Source organism: Scheffersomyces amazonensis (assembly GCF_036850825.1).
Source record: "Scheffersomyces amazonensis strain UFMG-HMD-26.3 chromosome Unknown RJT21scaffold_7, whole genome shotgun sequence".
NCBI classification, from domain to species: Eukaryota; Fungi; Ascomycota; class Pichiomycetes; order Serinales; family Debaryomycetaceae; genus Scheffersomyces; species Scheffersomyces amazonensis.
Genome location: NW_027042747.1, coordinates 823,879 through 846,077, shown reverse-complemented (window position 1 = coordinate 846,077; position 22,199 = coordinate 823,879). Strand labels below are relative to the sequence as shown.

The 22,199-nt window shown below is 32.8% G+C and overlaps 12 protein-coding genes across 12 annotated transcripts; 6 read left to right on the top strand and 6 right to left on the bottom strand. All coding sequences in view use genetic code 12, as the record gives it.

Annotated features, from left to right (window-relative positions):
* Positions 1-255: 255 nt before the first annotated feature.
* On the bottom strand, positions 256-2,176 carry THI20 (trifunctional hydroxymethylpyrimidine kinase/phosphomethylpyrimidine kinase/thiaminase). Its single transcript, XM_064882590.1, has one exon. It carries the CDS (start codon positions 2,106-2,108, stop codon positions 402-404), a length of 1,707 nt encoding a protein of 568 aa, XP_064736495.1. The 5' UTR covers positions 2,109-2,176; the 3' UTR covers positions 256-401.
* On the bottom strand, positions 2,171-4,767 carry RJT21DRAFT_123034 (AMP deaminase). Its single transcript, XM_064882589.1, has one exon. It carries the CDS (start codon positions 4,642-4,644, stop codon positions 2,335-2,337), a length of 2,310 nt encoding a protein of 769 aa, XP_064736494.1. The 5' UTR covers positions 4,645-4,767; the 3' UTR covers positions 2,171-2,334.
* A 20-nt stretch (positions 4,768-4,787) lies between these two features.
* PGA17 (Pga17p) lies at positions 4,788-7,140 on the bottom strand. Its single transcript, XM_064883207.1, has one exon. It carries the CDS (start codon positions 6,946-6,948, stop codon positions 4,894-4,896), a length of 2,055 nt encoding a protein of 684 aa, XP_064736493.1. The 5' UTR covers positions 6,949-7,140; the 3' UTR covers positions 4,788-4,893.
* A 50-nt stretch (positions 7,141-7,190) lies between these two features.
* Positions 7,191-9,472, bottom strand: RJT21DRAFT_123032 (uncharacterized protein). Its single transcript, XM_064882588.1, has one exon. It carries the CDS (start codon positions 9,443-9,445, stop codon positions 7,334-7,336), a length of 2,112 nt encoding a protein of 703 aa, XP_064736492.1. The 5' UTR covers positions 9,446-9,472; the 3' UTR covers positions 7,191-7,333.
* Positions 9,473-9,682: 210 nt separating this feature from the next.
* On the bottom strand, positions 9,683-10,867 carry HOG1 (mitogen-activated protein kinase; the record flags this gene model as incomplete). The annotated part of the gene is made up of 1 exon (XM_064885577.1): positions 9,683-10,867. The coding sequence occupies one exon, from the start codon at positions 10,865-10,867 to the stop codon at positions 9,683-9,685; it is 1,185 nt and encodes a 394-aa protein (XP_064736491.1).
* Positions 10,868-12,099: 1,232 nt separating this feature from the next.
* On the top strand, positions 12,100-13,625 carry AVT7 (Avt7p). The gene has a single exon (XM_064882587.1). It carries the CDS (start codon positions 12,124-12,126, stop codon positions 13,441-13,443), a length of 1,320 nt encoding a protein of 439 aa, XP_064736490.1. The 5' UTR covers positions 12,100-12,123; the 3' UTR covers positions 13,444-13,625.
* Positions 13,626-14,805, top strand: RJT21DRAFT_141979 (uncharacterized protein). The gene has a single exon (XM_064883408.1). It carries the CDS (start codon positions 13,640-13,642, stop codon positions 14,417-14,419), a length of 780 nt encoding a protein of 259 aa, XP_064736489.1. The 5' UTR covers positions 13,626-13,639; the 3' UTR covers positions 14,420-14,805.
* GPM1 (phosphoglycerate mutase) lies at positions 14,806-15,686 on the top strand. Its single transcript, XM_064882586.1, has one exon. The coding sequence runs from the start codon at positions 14,864-14,866 to the stop codon at positions 15,608-15,610; it is 747 nt and encodes a 248-aa protein (XP_064736488.1). The 5' UTR covers positions 14,806-14,863; the 3' UTR covers positions 15,611-15,686.
* On the top strand, positions 15,665-18,801 carry NSP1 (FG-nucleoporin). Its single transcript, XM_064882585.1, has one exon. The coding sequence runs from the start codon at positions 16,022-16,024 to the stop codon at positions 18,503-18,505; it is 2,484 nt and encodes an 827-aa protein (XP_064736487.1). The 5' UTR covers positions 15,665-16,021; the 3' UTR covers positions 18,506-18,801.
* On the top strand, positions 18,802-19,955 carry RJT21DRAFT_123025 (uncharacterized protein). Its single transcript, XM_064882584.1, has one exon. It carries the CDS (start codon positions 18,889-18,891, stop codon positions 19,768-19,770), a length of 882 nt encoding a protein of 293 aa, XP_064736486.1. The 5' UTR covers positions 18,802-18,888; the 3' UTR covers positions 19,771-19,955.
* Positions 19,956-19,964: 9 nt separating this feature from the next.
* Positions 19,965-20,990, top strand: HEM2 (porphobilinogen synthase; the record flags this gene model as incomplete). Its single annotated transcript, XM_064884078.1, has 1 exon — positions 19,965-20,990. The coding sequence occupies one exon, from the start codon at positions 19,965-19,967 to the stop codon at positions 20,988-20,990; it is 1,026 nt and encodes a 341-aa protein (XP_064736485.1).
* A 28-nt stretch (positions 20,991-21,018) lies between these two features.
* VPS20 (ESCRT-III subunit protein) lies at positions 21,019-21,898 on the bottom strand. The gene has a single exon (XM_064885045.1). The coding sequence runs from the start codon at positions 21,696-21,698 to the stop codon at positions 21,048-21,050; it is 651 nt and encodes a 216-aa protein (XP_064736484.1). The 5' UTR covers positions 21,699-21,898; the 3' UTR covers positions 21,019-21,047.
* Positions 21,899-22,199: the final 301 nt, after the last annotated feature.

The window sequence follows — 22,199 nt, the reverse complement described above, 5'->3', positions numbered from 1 at the left end:
ACAATTACCTGATTAGTGAACCACTGTAAAAGATTACTGGACTACTAGAGGACTATTAAAAGATTAGCTGATAGTGTAGAGTGTAGTCAGTAATTATACTGTAGTAAATCTCATAACAGTAATTAGTAATTAGTAATTAGTAATTAGTACTGTCTCTCTGTATAACATGTTACTCTGAGTGTGTGTAGTACACTATTTAATATACTGTAGTCTGTTAAGCTTACGGAATTATGACTAGTTTAATAGTGTTACTCTGTAGATTATAGTGGAGTATGATAGTCTTGTTCTACAACTACTGTCCCATAGATTTACATAGTATTCTACATTTCAGTAGTCCTACTCCAATCCATAATAGTTCATATATTCTGTAATAACTCCTCTATAAACGTCTATAGTATCCCCTACTGAACTCTCTCCAAGCATTCATCCCAAAACGCTTCCTCTAATCGAGTCACAGTATTGAAAATATCCACCAACTCATCTATTCTCTCTTGTGTCAATTTCTCATCTCTAAATAACTCATTGAGTGCTTGTTTACCTTCTTCATGAGCATTCAAATACCATTCTGATGAATAATCTCCCAACCATGACTCGTAAACTGCTGAAATCGTTTGATCTTTATTACTTTCTCTTAATTGCTTTCCATAAATCCCCGCTTCAGCATACCCATGTAAACATGGAGCTAAGGCAACCTTAATACCAATAAAATCTTGAGATTTCCCCATCTTAAGTAAATAATCACAATAAGCTAAACATGCGGAACCAGGTTGAAGTTCTATATCAAGATCTTTATCTCTTTCATAATCTATATCATATTCATCACATAATTTTTGTTTATGTCTTTCAATTTCATTAACAATATTACCAATAATAAGAGATTCAGAATGAGTTTGATTATAAGTGGGAGCAACTGATGCAGCTAAGGCATGGATTTGAGCATAATTAATTAAGTAATAATAATCTTGCTTTAAAAAGTAAAGAAATCTATCAAATGGAAGTTTATCATGAACTACTTGTCTAATAAATTCATGTTGAGTATATGCCTTCCAATTATCTTTAATTTTTGGATGTTCCTTAAAGTATTGTAATACATCTTTATGATTAAATGGATGAGATTTACTAGCAATAATTGAATTAATATTAGTAGTAGGATTATTTATATGATTTAATGGACCATTACCATGACCAAGTTTTTGACCCATGGATTTCATTCCTTGATGAATATAATCTATAGATAATGGTATAGCATCACTTAAATTATAACCTTTAGCAATATTAGCTGAAATTGATGAAGCTAATGTACATCCAGTTCCATGAGTATCTTCGGAATTTATATATTCTGATTCATAAATAGTAAATGTATCCAGTTTAGATTCATAAAGTACATCTTTTACCACTATATGATCGGCAAAATCTGAATTTGTATCTGTATCTGCATCGGTTGTTGGCTTTCCAGTATTAATATCCCATGGTAAATGACCCCCTTTAACAAGAACATTTTCACATCCCACAATGGTTTGAACATCCTTAACAAACTTAAGTAAATCATCTAATGATTGGATTTTTTCGATATCGCGATTACTCAAAGTCTTTACTAAAGCCTGAGCTTCAATAAAATTAGGAGTAATCAAATAAGCATGTTTGAATAAATGATCAGCACAATATTTTAAATCTTGTAATTTAAATAATGTAGAACCAGAAGTACTAACCATTACTGGATCCAATACTAATTTGACATTAAATTTATTTAATTCTGATAAATAAGGTGTTAAAGCATTAATTGCTTCTCTAGTAAGCATACCTGTTTTAACTACTTTTAATGGTGGTTCATGATCGTAACCAAATAAAAAGTCATTAAAATTTAATTCTAAGATACTTTCAAGTAATGGTTGAGGTGTCTTTTCAAATGATTTGACTAATTGAGTATTTTGAGCTGTTAAAGCACTAATACATGTTAAACCATAAACTCCATGAGCTGTTAAAGTCTTTAAATCAGCTTCAATCCCAGCTCCACCTGAAGAATCCGATCCAGCAATTGTTAATACTGCCACAAGATTAGTTTTACTAATTGAATTAGTGGTAAGTTTAATTTCTTTAACTTTTACCATACTTAACCCTTACACCAATCTACTTCTACAATATTTATTTACTAATTACAATTTATAAATAATTTATAATTTATAATTTATAATTTTTAAAAGAATTTTCACTAAAAGTCAGTATATATAAATTTTTCAAAACAGGTTTAAAATAGTATATAATTTCGCAATTCAATTCCCTACTAGCGCATACGCACAAAATTATGCGCTTATATCATCGGACCACTTTTTTTTATTACTTCTTATACTTCTTAGAGTATATATCAACTAATCCAAGTTCGCTACGAAGTGTTTCTTCTCGGTAACTTACTCGGATATCGGGAATATTTGTTTTTTCAATATTATTCCCCTTTAAACCTCCAAGTGCATAATTTTTTCCAAGCCAATGTTTCTTTATAGCAGATTCCCATCCTGATTGTTTAACTGAATTTGATGCTAATTCACACATATCTACACTACTTAATTTGTAAATTTGAGCTGCTACTGAATATTCTTCAATTAATGGTTCTTTAGTATAAGAAAATTGTAATGGATCATCAGTTGATAATGAAACATTTAATCCCTTTCTAAAGAAATTATAGAATGGATTTTTATCATAAGTTAAAAATAATGCATTATTAGATAATGGTGACATTGCTAAACCAATTTGATCCAAATAATATAAATATTGAATAAATGGAAGTTTTCTTAAAAGAATTCCATGAGATATTGATTGAGAAGTTAAAAATGCACTAATTAAATGTTCAGGATCTCCAGCTTCTCCACAATGAGGACGTAAAACAAATGTATTCATACCTTGAATTTGTCTAACTTTATTTAAAGAACATAAATTAGAATAAAGATAATAAACATAATAAGAATATGGAGGATTAATTGAAGAATCCCATTCAGTAGCAATAGGAAATCGTTTAGCTTGAATTGGTTTTTCACTCTTAGATTCATCATCAACTGAATCAAATCCAATAACTCTTTGTAAAAATATATATAATTTAGGATGAGATTTAGGATTAAGTGATACTTCATATAATGGTTCAAATAAATTCTTTAAAATAGCATGAAAATTAGTAACATTACCATTCTTTTTATAAACATCATAAAGTCGAGGGACTTGAATTAACCAACGAACATTATGACTAAATAATTTATTGTCAACTATCCAAGAGGCAAGTTTATCCCATTCATCAATACTTCTACCATAAACAGAAATTCTTAATTCATTCATTTGATATTTAGAACTTTCTAAATCTTCAAATACTTGTTTAGTTAATTCTGCTAAATATTTCCCCTTAATAAAATTATCAGTCTTTAAAAATATTTCTCTTAATCTTGATTCTCCAATAGGATTATACTTTAAATTAAATTTATCAAATCTATGAAAACTATCTGTATGAGCGTGCATATCCAAAGTATCAATTGAAAGATCATAAGCAGATAATTTTAAGGATTCAAATACTTCTGCTAATGTTAAGACTTTCCCATCTCTAAAGATTACTTGTTCATTAGGTTCAGTCTTTAACTTATACTTAATGAATCTTAATAAATGTTTTTGATTCATACAAGCAGAATGATGAATGTGAGTATCGACTTTACGAACATTATAAAAATCTCTATGAGGATTCCTTTTCGATTGTTTAGTCTCTTCAAACTCATTAAGGAGTGTATACATATTCCATTTAGCTTCTAAAAATTGTAATCTTCTAAATGAAAAGGATTTTGAAGGTCCATCGGAAGACATTTTACTAATCGTATTAAGATCTGAATAGTAATCATGTAATGTAGGAATTTTAGTAATACTACTTTCATTATCTAATTCATGAACTTCATAAACTCCTTCAGAATTTAATTTAAATGTATACTTATTCACACCATCGGGGATTATACATTTACTAAAATCAAATTCTTCTTCAACTTCATTTTCAGTTCCTGGAAGTTGATTAAATTTATTTTTAGATTTATAAGTAGGTTTAGGAGGTGGAGGATAAATAATCCAATCTTCTTTATTCTTTGGATTCTTCAGTTCTTCATCTTGTAATGAAGCTTCTAAATATTTATGTCTAATATCAAGACATGTCTTGACACTATGAAAGAATTCTACTAATTCATCAGAAGCATAATCTTCAGAAATTCCAGCAGATGCTGCAAGATCAATCTTTCCTTCTTCTCTTTGTTGAGGTAATGGGTTAAAGGCAAATTTGTTTTGCACAGGTAAATCAATAATTGATTGTCTTCTTCTAATGGAATGAGGACTACCAATATGGAACCCTTCAACTATATTATTAATATTATTATTGCTATTATTATTATTGTTGTTATTTTGATGAAGAGCTTCAAATGTACGAATCTTCAAATCCTGATCCTTCATAAATTTATCCTCTGAAGTAGAGAAATGAGCTGAATTAACTGATTTGGATAATAAGTCATCATCACTATCATTATTAAATCGATGATGTTCTAATTCATCATCCGCATCATCTTGAGAATAAAGGTCATGATTCTCATCTATTGGAGCTCTTGATCCGCTTAAGTCTATACTAAATGGAACCATGTCTATAATTGGTTAGTGGATAGGGGTTCAATTCGGAGTTTAACCATCAACCTTTAAATGGAATTAGTGCTCATCATCGCGACGATGCATGCCGCGACCCAATTAGGAAATTTTTGGAACAAAAGTATTTTATTATGAACTAAACTAAACTAAAGCTAAAATTAAATATACAGAAAGTATCGAAAAGAGTTTCGATTTTTATTGGGGGAAGGGGGGTAACGTGAAGAATAAGAATAAAGGTATCTAGTATTAAATAAATATCATAGCAGAAAAACCGGCTGCCATAATGAACTGTAATAATAATGAATCTGTAGATTTTATAGAACCTGAGCCATTAGACAGTCCCGAACTAGTGGCTGTATTACTTGATGATGAAGATGATGATATACCAACTGTAGTCAGACTTAAAGTAGAAGCTTCTGGTGATGAAGTTTCAATTGCTGCTAATACTGATGATAATTCACCTGTTTCAAGTGCTGCGAATGCTGCTGATAATTCACCTGTTTTAATTTCTGCTAATGCTGATGATATTTCACCAGTTTTAGTAGCTAATAATGTTTCAAGAGCACCCCAAGCTCCTGTTACTCCATCTTCAATTAAGCTGAAGATTTGACCAGCATCAACTGATGATGAACCATCTTCAAATACTGCCTGTTTGATATGATCAGGTAAAATATCCACTATTTTGGCATTTCCACTAGTGAATAAACTTTGAATATCGCTAATAATTGCAGATTTTAAGGTTGAATCAGCAAGTGCCTTTTCAAGAACATGTTGAATTAATCCAGAAGCAATTAAAGTTTTTAATGTTGGAAGTAATGGAGCAATTTGAATAGTAACATCTCCATGAAGTAAATCTTTGAAAAATCCATTCAATAAAATAACAGTAGCATCTTGAAAGTTTTCGTTAGTTAATAAGGTGTGGATAGTTGCATTAAGTAATCCCGATCTGTCAACAGATTCAAAGATAGTTTGAAGCAAAGCTTCAATATTGTCTCTCTTAACAAGTTCTCTCTTAATTAAGTCATCCAATTCTTCATCGGTGTATTGTCTCTTAGCACCTAATGCATTAGCAGCTGGAGAATCTGTGGCAGTAGAAGGAAGGACGCCTTGAAGATTACCTGTAGCAGCAGCTGTATTAACAGCAGAACCGTCTCCGCTAATGGCTGAAAGTAATTGGTCAAGGTTGACGGATGTTGATGCTGCATCTTGACCAGTAGTCAAAGCTGGGACATAAGAAGAAGAAGGAGAAGCAGTAGCAGAAGGAGTAGTGGTGGTCTTGGAGCCTCCAAAAATATCTCCTACGATACCACCAACCCATCCTAAGATTCCTCCACTTGACTTGGTGGTAGTGGCAGCTGCGGTAGTTGTAGGGGACAAACCAGTTGCGGTAGCAGTGGCAGCAGCAGTGGCAGCAGCACTTGTACTGGTCTTTCCACCACCAAAGATATCATCAACGATTCCACCAACCCATCCTAAGATACCTCCACTAGATTTAGTGGTAGTGGCTGCGGTTGCTGTAGCATATGATCCTGTTGCTGTTGCAGTGGCTGTAGCAGAAGTAGCTGTTGTCTTTGAACCACTGCCAAAGATATCTCCAAAAAGACCACCAACCCATCCTAAGATTCCTCCACTAGACCCGGTGGTAGTTGAAGAAGATGTAGGAGCAGCTGTTGGTGTACCAAAAGTAGAGTTACCATAAGATGCGATAGCAGTTGTTGTTGCAGGTGAACTTCCACTTCCTCCAAGAAGACCGCCAACAATATTTGGAAGACCATCAAGGATTTCACTAAGGGAAATTTGACCAGAAGCAATGAGTTTCTTTATGATAGCCAAAACTGAAGGGAAAGTAGCAGGATCTTCCAAAGTTGAAGCAATAAGATCATAAGCTAAATCCGATTGATCTAATGCAATCCACAAATCTGTAAGGTTAAGATTTTGTCCTACTTTAAGTGTATCAACAATTATTTCACCAGCAATATGTCTAGTAAAATTATTGGAGATAATAAATACAGCAAGGTCAGGAACTAACCCAGTATCTTTGACACCAATTAAAAGATCATCAAGATATTTAACATGATCATTTTCAGTCAAGATATTATTAACCCAACCAGCAATTCCATTGAAGTTTATATCCTCAAGTAATGATTCACCAATATTTAATATAGTAGATAACAAATCTCTTTGATGAATATCAACCTCAAATTCTTCTGAAACTTGTCTAACAGCAACTGGAGCTGGTAAAGGACTTGCTGATATTAATGTCACCACCCATAAGCAGGCAGTTAAAATAGAGAACCTCATTTTTTTTAATTTGTATTAATGATTGCAAATTGAATAGACTATACAGTAAGTAAAAGAACGAATGTAAAAACTGGATAAAAAAAACCTGAGTTGAATTGGTAACCAACTACAAATTGATTAACTCATATTCAAGAGATTATTTGAATCTTATAAACAATTTCGTTTAACTAATGGGTAAATAACGACTGCTAAATATTTGACTTAAAAAAGAAAAAAACTTTGCAATAACATTTCCCAAAACAGTAACTTTCTCTGAAAATGTGTGGTGCCTGCATATAGTGCGAGTGCCTAATTAGGAAAGTTTTGCAGACAATGCAATTAATTAATCTTCTATCCTATGAAGTATTCTTTCATTGTTTATATATTAAATAAGAGGGGAGACATTCTACGGTAATAATATAAGGGGAAGTCTAAATCTAAGTTCAGAACCGACTGTGTCAACACGGTAAGTTTCGATGGCTTCGAATATTCTCTCATTGTGCGGTAAACTGTGAGAGTCGGAAGAAATACCATCGGTACTACTACCTAATAATGATTGTTGATTACTTTCATCATTACCATTAGTACTACCATTACCATTCTCTACAGTGTCTTGCGGTTCTAACAGACCACCATTAGTGATTTCAGTATTATTTTCCGTCGGGCCGCCATTTTCTTCTACTTCTCCATCATTATTAAACTCTCCCAAATTAAACTTAAATACTATGTAATATTTCAAATCCATTAAGGTTGTACTTTGAAATTGTTGGGATAAGTGTCTAGGAATGTTTAAACATCCATTTAAGGGAGCCAGACGATGTTCCAGATTAGGGATTAACTTATTAAATAATGAAGTTGCAAAAGTATTAAACTTCAAGCTACCAGTAACTCGATAAGTATTAGTATAATCCTTTGGTTTTTCCTCTTCTGGTAAGTTATCAGATCTTGTATGGTATATTTCATGTGCTTCAAGATATACAAGTAACCCCACAACTTTAGTTACTTTACTATTCTTTAATGGATTAATATCCAATACAAAATGAATATCATCACCGATATGATAATATGGTCGAGAAAGACTAATCAAACATAAACTATGATTATTAACTTTCAATTGAAATTGAGTTTTTAAATGAGATGGCAATTGAGGAACTGTTCCCTCGGTAATATCACTTTCTTCATATAATGAAGGAATACTTTTCTTTCGTTCATTGGTAGACATTTTAGGCATTGAATATAAATCAGAATCAATTAATTTGGTTAAATCCTCTAAAAACACTTCTCTAGTTTCAATTGATTTATGATCATTATCTTTAAATTTATTAGTATCTTTCAGTTCAATAATACCTATTTTCCATGATTTATCAACTGTAATTTCTTCAAAAAATGACCTTTGATACCATCTATCATTAAGTCCAACTCTTTCTGATTTTATATCTAATGGGAAATATACTGATTTAGGTTTTAAATGTTGTTCAGGCAGAATACTAACTACTAATGAATACTTTATACTTAACCAACCTTGATCACAAGTTGGACCTGTCAGTTTAGTATTATATGAAGGTGGTAAAGAAGAACTTTGAGGGAATTTAATATGGAAAGTCTTTGTAGATGAAGGAGGAATTGATAAATCCATGAATAATAAAGCTTGTGATGTAGTATAAAATGGAATAATTGAATCAGTTAATTCTTTAGTTGGGATTTTATATTTCCCTTCTATATCATCTTGATTAACTTCAAGTGGTTTGAATTTGGGAGGTAAATGAGTATTGAATGTATAAATAAGATCATGAACCAAATACTTATTGGATTCATCAATAAATGAATCATTTTTATTGAGTCCTAAATCATTTATACCTCCTAATTTCCCCCCTACTGTTAATCTTCTAGTAAGATTTTCTCTAATGAATGGAATTGAAGCCATTCTAGATTCTCTTTCTTCTTCATTTTCTAATTCTTCTTCAACATCCTCTTGGTATATTCCAGTATACTCTCTATTATTCCACCATTGGGCATACTTAGGACCTCCTCCAAGATCGATCCCACCTCCTCCAACACCAGCTCCTACTCCTAACTTATAATTGAGCACTAAATAACCTATCAATTGCACATTACCTAAAAAGATCTGGATCTCATTATTGGGTCCATTGTTTGATAATAACGTGGTACTAGACACGGTGGACTCAAGACTCAGTCTAAACAACCCACCAAACCATGAACCTCCAGCACCAGCACCAGAAGCACTGCCAACACCACTAGTAATTCCACTAAGTTCATTCTCACTCTCAATTGGTGCTACCTCAGTATCAGTAGGATTAATTATAAGAGCACTGTTCAGAATATTATGAAAACTTATCAAACATTCTTTATTAGTGAACAATCCTGAATCATTACTCTGTTGGGGATTATCGAGATATGTAAGAGATATGGCAAGTTTATCATTAATTTGTTTGACGTATGCCGGCCGTGCGTGGTCCGAGTACACATCTATATTATGGTAAAGGCTTCGAGACGGCATGGATTTGGGGTATATATGGAGTGTTAAGTATGTGGGTTATGGATATTGTTGATAACAGGGCCGAAAAATCTAATTTCCCCATTGGGCATGTCCGCGAGAGCTATTAATGTACATTATGTGCTAACTAATTAAAGAGCGTAGTATAACAACTACAGTATATAAGAGTTCTATAAGAACACAACAAAGAGGAAATTAAGGAGGAAGGGGAAGGGGAAGGAAAGGAAAGGGTGGATCATACTAAAATTGTTTGACGGCTTGTTCATGGTATTGATGTTGAGGTTCTGGTTGAGATTCTGAAGCAGGTGCGGGAGGTGGAGGAGATTGTTGAGGTTCACTAACTGCGCCAGTAGTAGGTTGACCATCTTGATCTCCTACAAATTGATGGAAATCTAAGATTTCACTATACATCATAACTCTCCAAGTATCAACCGGTAAATCTGCATCATTAAAACTCCAATCAAATTTGGTTTCACAAATTGGTTCATCAGTTGGATCATGATATGGTGACATATATGTATGAGTTAAAGCTTGTTCTGCACTAATTCTCTTTTTAGGATCAAATACAAGCATTTTACCTAATAAATCAATAGCTTCAGGTTCAACATGAGTACAATGAGCAAATCTTTCAGAAAATGGAATTGGATCTCTATGAGGTAAAGATTGAACAAATCTTAAAGTATTTTCTGAACAAATTGTATCTATAACATCTGGAGGTGGAGATCCTAATAATTCAGTTATTATTGAAAATTGATGAACATGATCTTTTCCTGGGAATAAAGGTTTACCTTCAATCATTTCAGCTAAAATACATCCTACTGACCATAAATCAACTTCTGTATCATATTTTTGCCAAGTTAACATAATTTCAGGTGCTCTATAATATCTAGTAGATACATAACCTGTCATTTGAGGATCTTGAATTCTAGCTAATCCAAAATCACAAATTTTTAAATCACAATTTTCATTAATTAAAATATTAGAAGGTTTTAAATCACGATGAATTACTCCGGCTGAATGGATATATTTTAAACCTCTTAATATTTGATAGGTGAAATATTGAATGAATTGTTTTTCTAAAGGTCTCGATGTTAATAAACGATGTAAATCTGTACCTTGTAATTCATTAACAAAATATATATCTTCTAATGGTGATAAAAAGATATCATCTAATGAAATTAAATTTTCATGTCTTAAATGTTTTAATAATTTTAATTCACGATAAGTTCTTTTGGCTAATACAGGAGTCAGGAAAGGTTTCATAATCTTTTTAACTGCTACATTTTGTCCAGTTAATTTATCAACAGCTGAACATACGAGTCCAAAGGCTCCCATGCCTACGGGATTTAAATCAGTATATCTTTTAGTGATTTCAAACACCGTTCCGAAGATTTGAGTTCTAGTGAACTCTCCATCGGATGACATTGTAAATGTGATAGTAAGGAGTAATTAGGATTAATTAGGATTAATTAGTAATTAGTATTAATTAGCAATTTATAGTGGTAAGGGTTCTCCCGTTAGATAAATAACAAAATATTAATGGTGTGTAGGAAACAGTGACTTTAGTGATCGAAGTGGGAACAGACTGGAATTAAGAAGCTATATTATATGAAGTATTCGATAATTTGTATTATAACTACTAAGTCGTACTAAGTCGTTTATCTACGTTATCTACTGTAAGCACTGGTACGATGTTCACTCCCAATTAGTGGTGGAATTTTACAAACAAAAAAATGAAGTGCGGGAGAACCAAAGCTAAAAATGGGATGTAGTGACGAAGTCAGTTAGTGAGTATTTAGTGGGTGAGAATTTATGGGAGAAAGAGTAATTGGATTAGACAGTTAGTGAGAGAGTGCGAGTCTTAGTGACAGTCTGTCTGTGTGTGTTGAGGAAATTGTATAAGTTAGTGTGTGCTTAGTGTGTTAGTGTGTTAGAGAGGGTCCACTAAGTGTTTTAGAGAGGGATCCACTATTATAGTGAGAATTTTAGACAAATACCTAATATTCGCAAGCAAGCAGAATCAGTTACTTCACAATTGCTTCACATACGACTTCCACTGGCCTATTTGGTTTATGTTAAATGCTCAGTATAATTAGAATTAGCCTAGTGTAAATCGTTAGGTAGTAATTATTACGTAGTCTTACATGAAAAAATGCACCATTTCCTAATCAGGCAATGCCTCTCACAGCCCTTTTATATAAAGTAAATAATGCTTTAACGTCACTTAATAGGCCCTATAATGTTGGTGAACATTAATATGTAAACAAGCAGTGGACTTAATAGTACTGTAGTTACTGTAGTTATTATAGAATTTAAATATGCTATATACTAAGTTTGCTTGTAGGACCAATAGATTTGCACTAAATTCGCTATTAAACGTAGCAAATATATAATACTTCGAATATTAAAAGTTATATCAATACCATACAACTCAATTTCTAAATGGAAGGAGACAACTCAATCTTTCTTCTATACAACGCAGTAGACTCAGATCCATCTCGGCTAAACCAGCCTTGACAGTACTAATATTAATAGTAGAGTAATTTGGCAATTGATGCAAACGTTATGTGCAGTAACATCCCCACCGCAATTCCAAATGAGAGCCACACGAAGTATAAGAAGGCTCAAATACTAACTAATTATTAATAACTAGATAATCCCTTTATTGCTAATAGACTAAAATGCCTTCTATAGAAACTGGTGCATCCACCATCTCCTCCTCTATTAGTTTAATTAAAACTATTATTGGGGCAGGACTCCTTTCTATGCCATTGGCTTTTTCTACAGATGGTGTAATATTTGGAATCATTATAATTCTTATAGCTGCTATAACTTCAGGTTATGGATTATTCCTTCAAGCTTATACTTCTAAATATGTTCCATCAGGTCATGCTACATTTTTCAATCTTTGTTCTGCTTCTTATCCAGCATTATCAGTAGTATTTGATATTGCTATTGCAATTCAATGTTTTGGATGTGCTTTATCATATTTAGTATTAATAGGAGATATATCTCCAACTATAGTAACTTATGTTCCATATATTGATCCAGATTATTATAGAACTTTTTGGATTTTATTATCTACTATTATTTGCGTTCCATTAGCATTTTTACATAATTTGGATAGTTTAAAGTATACTTCAATATTAGGTCTTGTAGCCATATTTTATATGACATTACTTGTTATTGGACATTATTTTACTGGAGATATTTCAAATGATTTAAAAGGTGAAATTGTATTATTGCCACCTAATTTAACAGGAATATTTAGTACATTTTCAATCATTGTATTTGCATTTACTGGTCATCAAAATATGTTTTCAATAATTAATGAAGCTAAAGATAAATCTTTAAAATCTTTAACAACTCTTATAAATTTTGCAATTTTATTATCTTCATTACTTTTTATATTTGTTGGTTTAGCAGGTTATTTAACTTTTGGTAATAAAGTTGCTGGTAATGTTATATTATCTTATCCTCAAGCTTGGTATAATGATTTAGGTAGATTCTGCATTGTATTTATGGTTATATTTTCATTCCCATTAATGTTACATCCTGCTAGAATTTCAATTAATAATATTTATTATTGGTTATCTGTTAATGTTTTCCATACTACTCAACCATTTGTGGTTGAACCAAGTGATAATGAAGCAACTGCTTTATTACAAGAAAGTCAGGATAACCTTAAAACTCACAACATTGTCCCATTTCCTCAACATACTTTTATAATTATTACCACTGGTTTATTACTTTTGGCTTATGGATTAGCCATTAGTATTAAATCATTTGCTCTTGTACTTGCAGTTGTAGGGGCTACAGGATCTACTGCTATTTCATTTATCTTACCAGGATTGTTTGGATACAAGCTTATTGGATCTGAATCTCCAAGTCCATCAATTAAAGAGTCAATTCTTAAACAACTCTCTTTAGTACTTACCGTGTGGGGTATTATAGTTATGATTCTTTGTTTATATGTAACCCTCTTTTTATCTGATGTTTGAAGATAGAATACAGATTAAAGTATAGTACAATTAAAGTACATAAGGTACAATTTATAGTATAATTTATAGTATAATTTATAGTTTAGTTTATAGCATACCACAGTCATACAATTAAGAGCAGTGTATATAAAAAAAATATAGGAGTGAAAAATCTGGAGTATACTCCACATTAATCATTAATAACAGCAATTAGAGAATGTCTTGTGAAAACGAACATTACCATTCCCATCTGCATGGAGATGATGGTGATGAAGGACATGGACATGGACATAGTCATAGTCATTCACATGGTCATGGACATAGTCATATAGCACCAATTGCTACTCATGAATCACAATCATTATTAAGTAAAATCGATTTAGATCATGTTACAGCTTTGAATTTAGAGAATGATCCTGAAGAATTACGACAATTATTCAAATCAGCGGATAAGAAGTATAATTTACATCCTGTAATCAAATCAGATGCAGATTATGAATTACTCATACATATACCTTTCATTGATGGATCTATCAAATTATTCTCATTAATACTTAGAACTAATGGTGATAAACACTGTCCCAAATCGATCAAAATATTTAAAAATGATAAGTCCATGGACTTTGCCGAAGCAGAAGTCAAAAAGCCCGACTTTATAATTGAACATCCCCAAATTGGTGTCATGTGTAATGATGAAGATCATGATATTATGCCTGAAAAATTGATTACCGATGATGATTTCATTGAACATTACTTCCCCAGACATAAATTCACGGGTATTCATCATCTAACTATATATATAGAGAGTAAATACTCTGATGAAGATGAAGATGAAGATGATGAAAATGTGTGGTTACATTATCTTGAGCTCAGAGGAGAATTCACAGCCTTGAATAAGAATCCCGTAGTAGCTATCTATGAGAAGGCAGCTAATCCGGCTGATCATAAGGTCAAATCGGTGCTTGAAGATACCAACAATTTCACTCTCGGTAATTAAGAAGTATTTATTAAATAGTAAGAGATCAAAAGATATATATTACATAGTTTGTTTAGTATAGTTTAGTTTAGTTAGGAGGGGTATAGCTATAGTTAATATAGTTAAGATCCGGGGGACTACTCGTCATGTGATCGGAAATGGTCGGATTCACAGTTTTCGTTATATAGTGGTTTGTGTGGAGGTCAACAGAAGTCCGAACGCGACATGGATCACGGCGACATTTCCCGGACCACCTGACTCGCCATAATTCAACTGGTGATGTTTGAATATCCTACTACCTAACCGTGCGACATTTTCCCAACCTCGACCACAGCGACATCACAATCACCAACCACAACTTTTTTTAATTTTATATAAATTCCCATTGATTCCCATTGTTTTCCCAATTGACATTTATCTTGATTTGTAAATCTTATTTAATCAATAATAATCCCATATAATACAATGCCAAAGTTAGTTTTAGTTAGACACGGACAATCCGAATGGAATGAAAAGAATTTATTCACTGGTTGGGTTGATGTTAGATTATCAGCTGTTGGTGAAAAGGAAGCTCACAGAGCTGGTGAATTAATTAAGGAAGCTGGTATTCAAGCTGATATTTTATATACTTCCAAATTATCTAGAGCCATTCAAACTGCCAACATTGCTTTAAGTTCTGCTGATCAATTATATATTCCAGTCAAGAGATCTTGGAGATTAAATGAAAGACATTATGGTGCTTTACAAGGTAAAGATAAAGCTCAAACTTTAGAAACTTATGGTAAAGAACAATTCCAAGTTTGGAGAAGATCTTTTGATGTTCCACCACCAGTTATTGAAGATTCTTCAGAATTTTCTCAAGCTGGTGATGTTAGATACAATGATATTGATCCAGCTGTTATTCCAAAGACTGAATCTTTAGCTTTAGTTATTGATAGATTATTACCATACTGGCAAGATGAAATTGCTGCTGATTTATTAGCTGGTAAGACTGTTTTAATTGCTGCTCATGGTAACTCCTTAAGAGCTTTAGTTAAGCACTTGGATAAAATCTCCGATGACGATATTGCTGGTTTAAATATCCCAACTGGTATTCCATTAGTCTATGAATTAGATGAAAAATTGCAACCAACCAAACCAGCTTATTATTTGGATCCAGAAGCTGCTGCTGCCGGTGCTGCTGCCGTCGCTGCTCAAGGTTCTAAGAAGTAATTTAATTAATATAAGTAATTTTAGTAATTTACTAGTAATTGTTTAGAACTATAATAAAAATCAAGTTATATATAAACTTGCAATATTAGTTAAAGGCCCCTCTCCCACTCCCCTTGTAATATGATCATACAAATAATAAACTTTTAGTATTATTCCTTAACATTAGTTACTTGCTTTGAAAAATGACACAAAACCGCACACCATTTCTCATAAAGAAAACAGACTCAGTAAAAAAACTATCAACACTCTTTACCAGATACAATTATCAATAGTGGGAAACAAGCTTGTTAGCATTGTATTCTTTTTAATAGTGAGTTATACAGAATTAGTACGTTTGTAATCATCCAAAAAAATTTGGGAGAAATTCATAGTCATATAGCATTAGAACTCATAATATAATCCCCCCATACAATGTCAGCATTTGGTCAACCGAACCAAAACTCATCTGGTAATTCAGGGGCATTCCTGTTTGGTCTGGGATCAACAAATAATTCTGGTGATCAAACAAAACCTTCACCATTCGGGGGATTTTCTGGTCTGAACAGTGCGAACAATAGTGGTCGTAGTACACCGGCTTTTTCATTTGGTGCATCATCAAATGTTCAAGGGTCTAGTGGTACTGCTACTGATGGTTCTAAACCAGCTGGTGGATTATTTGGTTCAGCAGCTCCTGCTCCTGCTGCAGGTTCTTTATTTGGAAGTAAACCATCATCTGCTAGTCCCTTTGGATCATCAGCTACTGCTCCAAGTGGTGGATTATTTGGTGCATCTCAAACTAATTCAACTTCTGCCCCTGCTCCTGCTGCTGGTGGATTATTTGGTAATAAACCTAATTTAAGTGCTCCAGCCTTTGGGTCATCTGCTCTGACTGCACCATCTGGTGGATTATTTTCCAGTAATACATCTGCTACTAAAGAAGCAACTCCAGCTCCTAGTGCTGGAGGTTCATTATTTGGTAGTGCCAACAATTCATCCACTGGATTATTTGCTCCAAAACCTCAAGATGCAAAGACAGATAAACCTGCAAGTCCATTTGGTGCTGCTCCTACTGGATCAAATCCAACTCCAAGTTCATTCAGCTTTGGAGCTCCTAAATCAGATGCCACTAAACCAGCCTCATCTGGTGGATTATTTGGGGCCTCTACTACTTCCACTGATAAACCAGCCTTCAGTTTTGGAGGTGCTTCTACAACTTCTACAGATAAAAAAGAAGGTGGTTTATTTGGAGCTGCTGTTCCAAGAGAATCGTCGACTCCTGCTCCATCTTCCGGTTTCTCATTTGGATCGAAACCAACTGAATCTACAACTAATACTACTGCTGCACCAGCTCTTTCTGGAGGATTATTCGCTAAGAAAGATGATTCTACATCCGCTTCAGCTTCAGCATCCCCATCTACCTTTTCATTAGGTGGTAGTGCTAAACCAGAAGAACCTAAAAAGGACACTGGATTTTCACTTGGTGGTGCTAGTTCATCTACTGGAGGGTTTTCATTCGGTGGAGCTTCTAAAGCTACTCCTGCCGCCTCTGCAGCTCCTTCCAATGGAGGTTTATTTGGAGCTAAAAAGGATGATGACAAGCCAGCCTCGGGTGGATTTTCGTTTGGTGCTAAAAAAGATGAAAGTTCTGATAAACCAGCTACCGGAGGTTTCTCTTTCGGTGCTAAGAAGGACGAAAGTACCGATAAGCCTGCCACTGGAGGATTTTCTTTCGGTGCCAAGAAAGATGAAAGTGCTGATAAACCTGCAACTGGAGGATTTTCATTTGGAGCTAAGAAAGATGATTCTTCTAAACCTGTTACACCAGCTTTAGGAGGTGGATTCAGCCTTGGTGGTGCTAAAAAGGATGAAGCTAAAAGTGATAGTAAACCTGCTTCTAGTGGCATTTCCTTTGGTGCCCCAAAGACAGATGATAAGCCTGCTAGTACTGGATTATTCGGAGCCAAGAAAGACGAGGCTGGTGATAAGAAAGAAGATAAACCAGCAGGTGGATTCTCATTTGGTGCTCCTAAAAAGGATGAGGAAAAGAAAGATAATACATGCGGTAATACAACCACTACCACTACAACAACTACTACAACGACTACCAATGCTTCAGTTGATCAACCTAATTTAAAACCTACTAAAATTGAACCTATTGCCGTATCAATAGATAATAAGACATTAGATGATTTAATAATCAAATGGTCTAAGCAGTTAACCAGTACATCTAAGATTTTTGATAGTTATACAGCAAGAGTAAAACAATGGGATGAACAATTAGTTAGTAGTGGAGATGATATATTACAATTAAATCAAGATACTTTAGAAGCTGAAGCATTACAAAGTAAGATTGATCAACATTTATTATTTGTTGAGAGTCAACAAGATGAATTAGAATTATTATTAGATAATTACGAACAACAAGCTGATATATTGTTAAATAATATTGATTTAAACAGTGGTAGTGTTGGACTTATAACTCAAGGTGGAGATAGTACAAATACAGGTGATGATAACTCCAATAATTCTACAGCTGTACAAGCTGTAGCTAGTACATTAAGTGTTACTGATAAATTACGTGAGAAAGCTTATCATTCAGCCGAATTATTAGATGAAAGGTTAGATAATTTGAGTGATAATTTGAGTACATTAATTAATGAAGTAAATTCAGTTAGTGATGTATTCACTAAGAATTCCATCAATGATTTTGCTCAAGCTGGTAATGATAATAGATCATCAACTACTTGTACACAAGATCTTACTAAAGTTAGTAAAAATAATGATAATAATCCTATTGAAGAAATAGTCCAATTATTAAATTTACATTTAGAAAACTTGAAGTATATTGAAAAGAGTGAAGAAGAATTAAAGGAAAAATTATCTAAAGTCAACCGTACTAAAAAGTTGACATACTAGTTCTAATTCTATGAGTGTGCTTATAAAGTTTGATATATTAATTCTCTGTGTGTACTAATAAAAGTTAACATAACCTGTGTGTGTTTACATATAATAATAAATAAAATGTCGTAAGATAAAACACACCAAAAAATAAAAATTATAGAACTCAATTACAATTTTAATTTCACTTCCCAGGGATATAGTGGATTGCACGTGATTATTTATGGTCTCACTTTGACCCCACCATTCGGAATTCGGTATAGACTTGACTTAAATAAAGGGTACTAGTAATATATATAGACTGATAAAATTGTACACATAAATCATTCACTTAGATTTTATAGATTAATTAACGTGTGTATTATATTATCTGATTAGTGTAGATTATTTATATAACTAGAATGGCTCCAAATTACCTTGCGTTACTCCCATTGATATTCGATAAAAATGTATCCAAGAAGCTTGTATTACAGATGGTATTCAAGCAAATTGGTAAAATTGGGTATGCCAAAGTGTTAGCAGTAATTTTAAGTGCATCTATGATTGGTGTATCATCATTTATTAGAATTCCTCAGATTCAAAAGATTATTAATCCAAAATTATTAGAAGATCGAATTAAAGTAGCTCAAGGTTTATCGTTAGAATCTTATAGTATTGAAAGTTTAAATTATTTGATTCATGTTGTATTCAATTATCAGAATAAGAATTCTTTTATAAACTATGGTGAAAGTTTATTATTAGGTATTCAAAATATTGCTATCATTCTATTAATTAAATTCTATAGATTAAGAGCTTCAGGTGAAATTCCTGATTTATCTGATAAATCAAGTGTTGAAAAATTGACTATTCTTAGAGAAAAATTGGCTTTACCAATTGGAGGAATTGTTGGCTCAATAATTGTTTTAAGTCTTTTTGCTCCTCCTGAAGTTATTTCTACTTTACAAGTATTGAATATCCCTATTAATATTATTTCGAAATTACCTCAGATTAATCAAAATCGCACTTTGAAAACGGCTAGCCACTTATCGGTTGTAACACTTCGTGCTAATGTGTTAGGATCTCTTATTAGAGTATTTACTTCTGGTCAAGATGTATTATCCAAACGTACCAAAGGTAAAGCTATTTGGAGTGATTATATTTTATGGGCCGGATATTTCACTTCCTTAGCATTGAATGGAACTTTACTTGGACAAAGTATATTTTATGATGGATGTCCCTTATTAAGTAAGAAACAGTATCCTGAATCTTCGGAAAAGGAACAAGAGAAGAAGAAGGATATTTGAATTATATATTTAAAGTATTATGTATTATGTATTGCCTAATATAGTAGAGTCGTTACCATGCGACGTTATTGCCTAATGCAGTAATGGTATGCGGATATGTCAGCGACATGGAAAAGTTGAAAAATTCATCACTTGCGACCGATTTGAACTTAAGTAAAGTAGTAATAATAACAGTAATTACTGTAGCACATAACATGGTTCATAAGGCAGAGTACTTACCGGAAACCGGAACTCATATAAGTTCTGTTTTACAAGGTGGATATAATCATCCATTGAGTAGAGAATGGCAACAAGAGAAACAATTAACTAAGAATATGTTCATATTCCCATTATTCATTAGTGATCAACCAGATGAAGAAAGTATTATTCCAGCTTTACCAAATATTAAACGGTATGGAACTAATACATTAATTCCTTATGTTAAATCATTAGTTGAAAAAGGGTTAAGGGCTGTTATATTATTTGGAGTACCATTAAAGGAAGGAGTTAAAGATGAAGTTGGAACAGCAGCTGATGATCCTGAAGGTCCAGTAATTAGTAGTATTAAATTACTTCGTAAAAATTTCCCAGATTTATATATTATGTGTGATGTATGTCTTTGTGAATATACTTCTCATGGTCATTGTGGAATTTTATATGAAGATGGATCAATTAATAGAGAAATATCAGCATTAAGAATTGGACAAGTTGCTGTAAATTATGCTAAAGCAGGAGCTAATTGTGTTGCTCCATCAGATATGATTGATGGTAGAATTAAAGATATTAAAACAGGATTAATTAATGCAGGTTTAGCTCATAAATGTCTTGTAATGTCATATGCCGCTAAATTTAGTGGAGGATTATATGGACCATTCCGTGATGCAGCAGGTAGTGCTCCAAGTCATGGAGATCGTAAAGCTTATCAATTACCACCTGGTGGAGCTGGTTTAGCTCGTCGTGCATTACTTAGAGATATGGAAGAAGGTGCAGATGCAGTTATTGTTAAACCATCAACTTTCTATTTAGATATTATTAGTGATGCATCTAAATTATGTAAAGATTATCCAATTTGTGCTTATCATGTTAGTGGAGAATATGCTATGTTACATGCTGCTGCTGAAAAGGGAATTGTAGATTTAAAGACTATAGCTTTTGAATCTCATATTGGATTCTTAAGGGCAGGAGCTAGATTAGTTATTAGTTATTTTACTCCAGAGTTTTTAGAGTGGCTCGATAATTAATTAAATAATTCTATTAATGTATGTAAATAGTGATGATATGCTAATTTGCTAATTATTCTAATTTGCTATTGGTTCATTTGGCCTTTCTGATTCTATATTTGGTTCTTCAGTATCATGAACTGGTTCATTTGGTACTTGTGGCATTATCTTATCAGTTGGTACTTGAGGTAATTTATCTTCAACAATTTCTTGTTTGGTAGGTCCATTAACTTGTAATTCTAATTGACGTAATTCTTCATCGACTTCATCTTCCTCTTGATTAGTTAATCCTGATCCCATTCCTAATGCATCAGATATTTCATCTACTTTAACTCTTTCATCTTGTAAATCATCTAATACTTTATCAATCTTATCAATACTCATTTCATTATTTAATTTTTTAAGTACAGCATTACCTTGTTGAAGTCCATATAATACATCTTTTTCAATTAATTTAAATTCAATTGTTCCAATTAAACCTTCTAAATTATCTAATTGATTATAAGTCTTTTCAATTACTGATTGTTGTTGCTTTTTTGATCGTAAATAAAATTTAGCTCGATCTAATTGTTTATCCTTTATGGCTTGTTTAGCAAGATTAGATTGTTTATCAATGACTATGGTTAATCTCTTTTGATATTGTTTTAATTTATCTCGTTGTTGTTTTAATTGAAAGATAGCCTTATCTTGAGCTGTTATCTTTGGAGGGGTTGAGGTTTGTTGACCCATTGTATAGAGTAGGAAGAAGAAGAAGATAGTTATGGGGAACCACAATTTTTGTGCGATGGTATCGGTAATACTGTATATATACGACTGATAAGTAGGTGGTGGAGTAAGTGGTACAGATATGTATACTGTCTAATATAAATTGCACTATAATCTAGGATACTGCCTAGTAATATAGTGTCTAGCAATATAGTATACTAATAATATACCGTACTATAATATAGTATACTATATGCTGTACTTTAATAATTACTATGTTTGTTACACTATGCTACACAATGCTGTACTATTCTATGCTGTATCATGCTATACCATTGCACACTGTACTACGCTGTACTACACGGGCAATTCTATACTGTACTGTACTTATACACTGTACTTCAACACTGTACTTCTACACTTACTTCTATTATACACTTACTACTGAACTACTGTGCTTACCAATTACTCATTGAACCCTCTAACATTCCACCGGACTACATTCTCGTCGATTCCGTTCCCTCC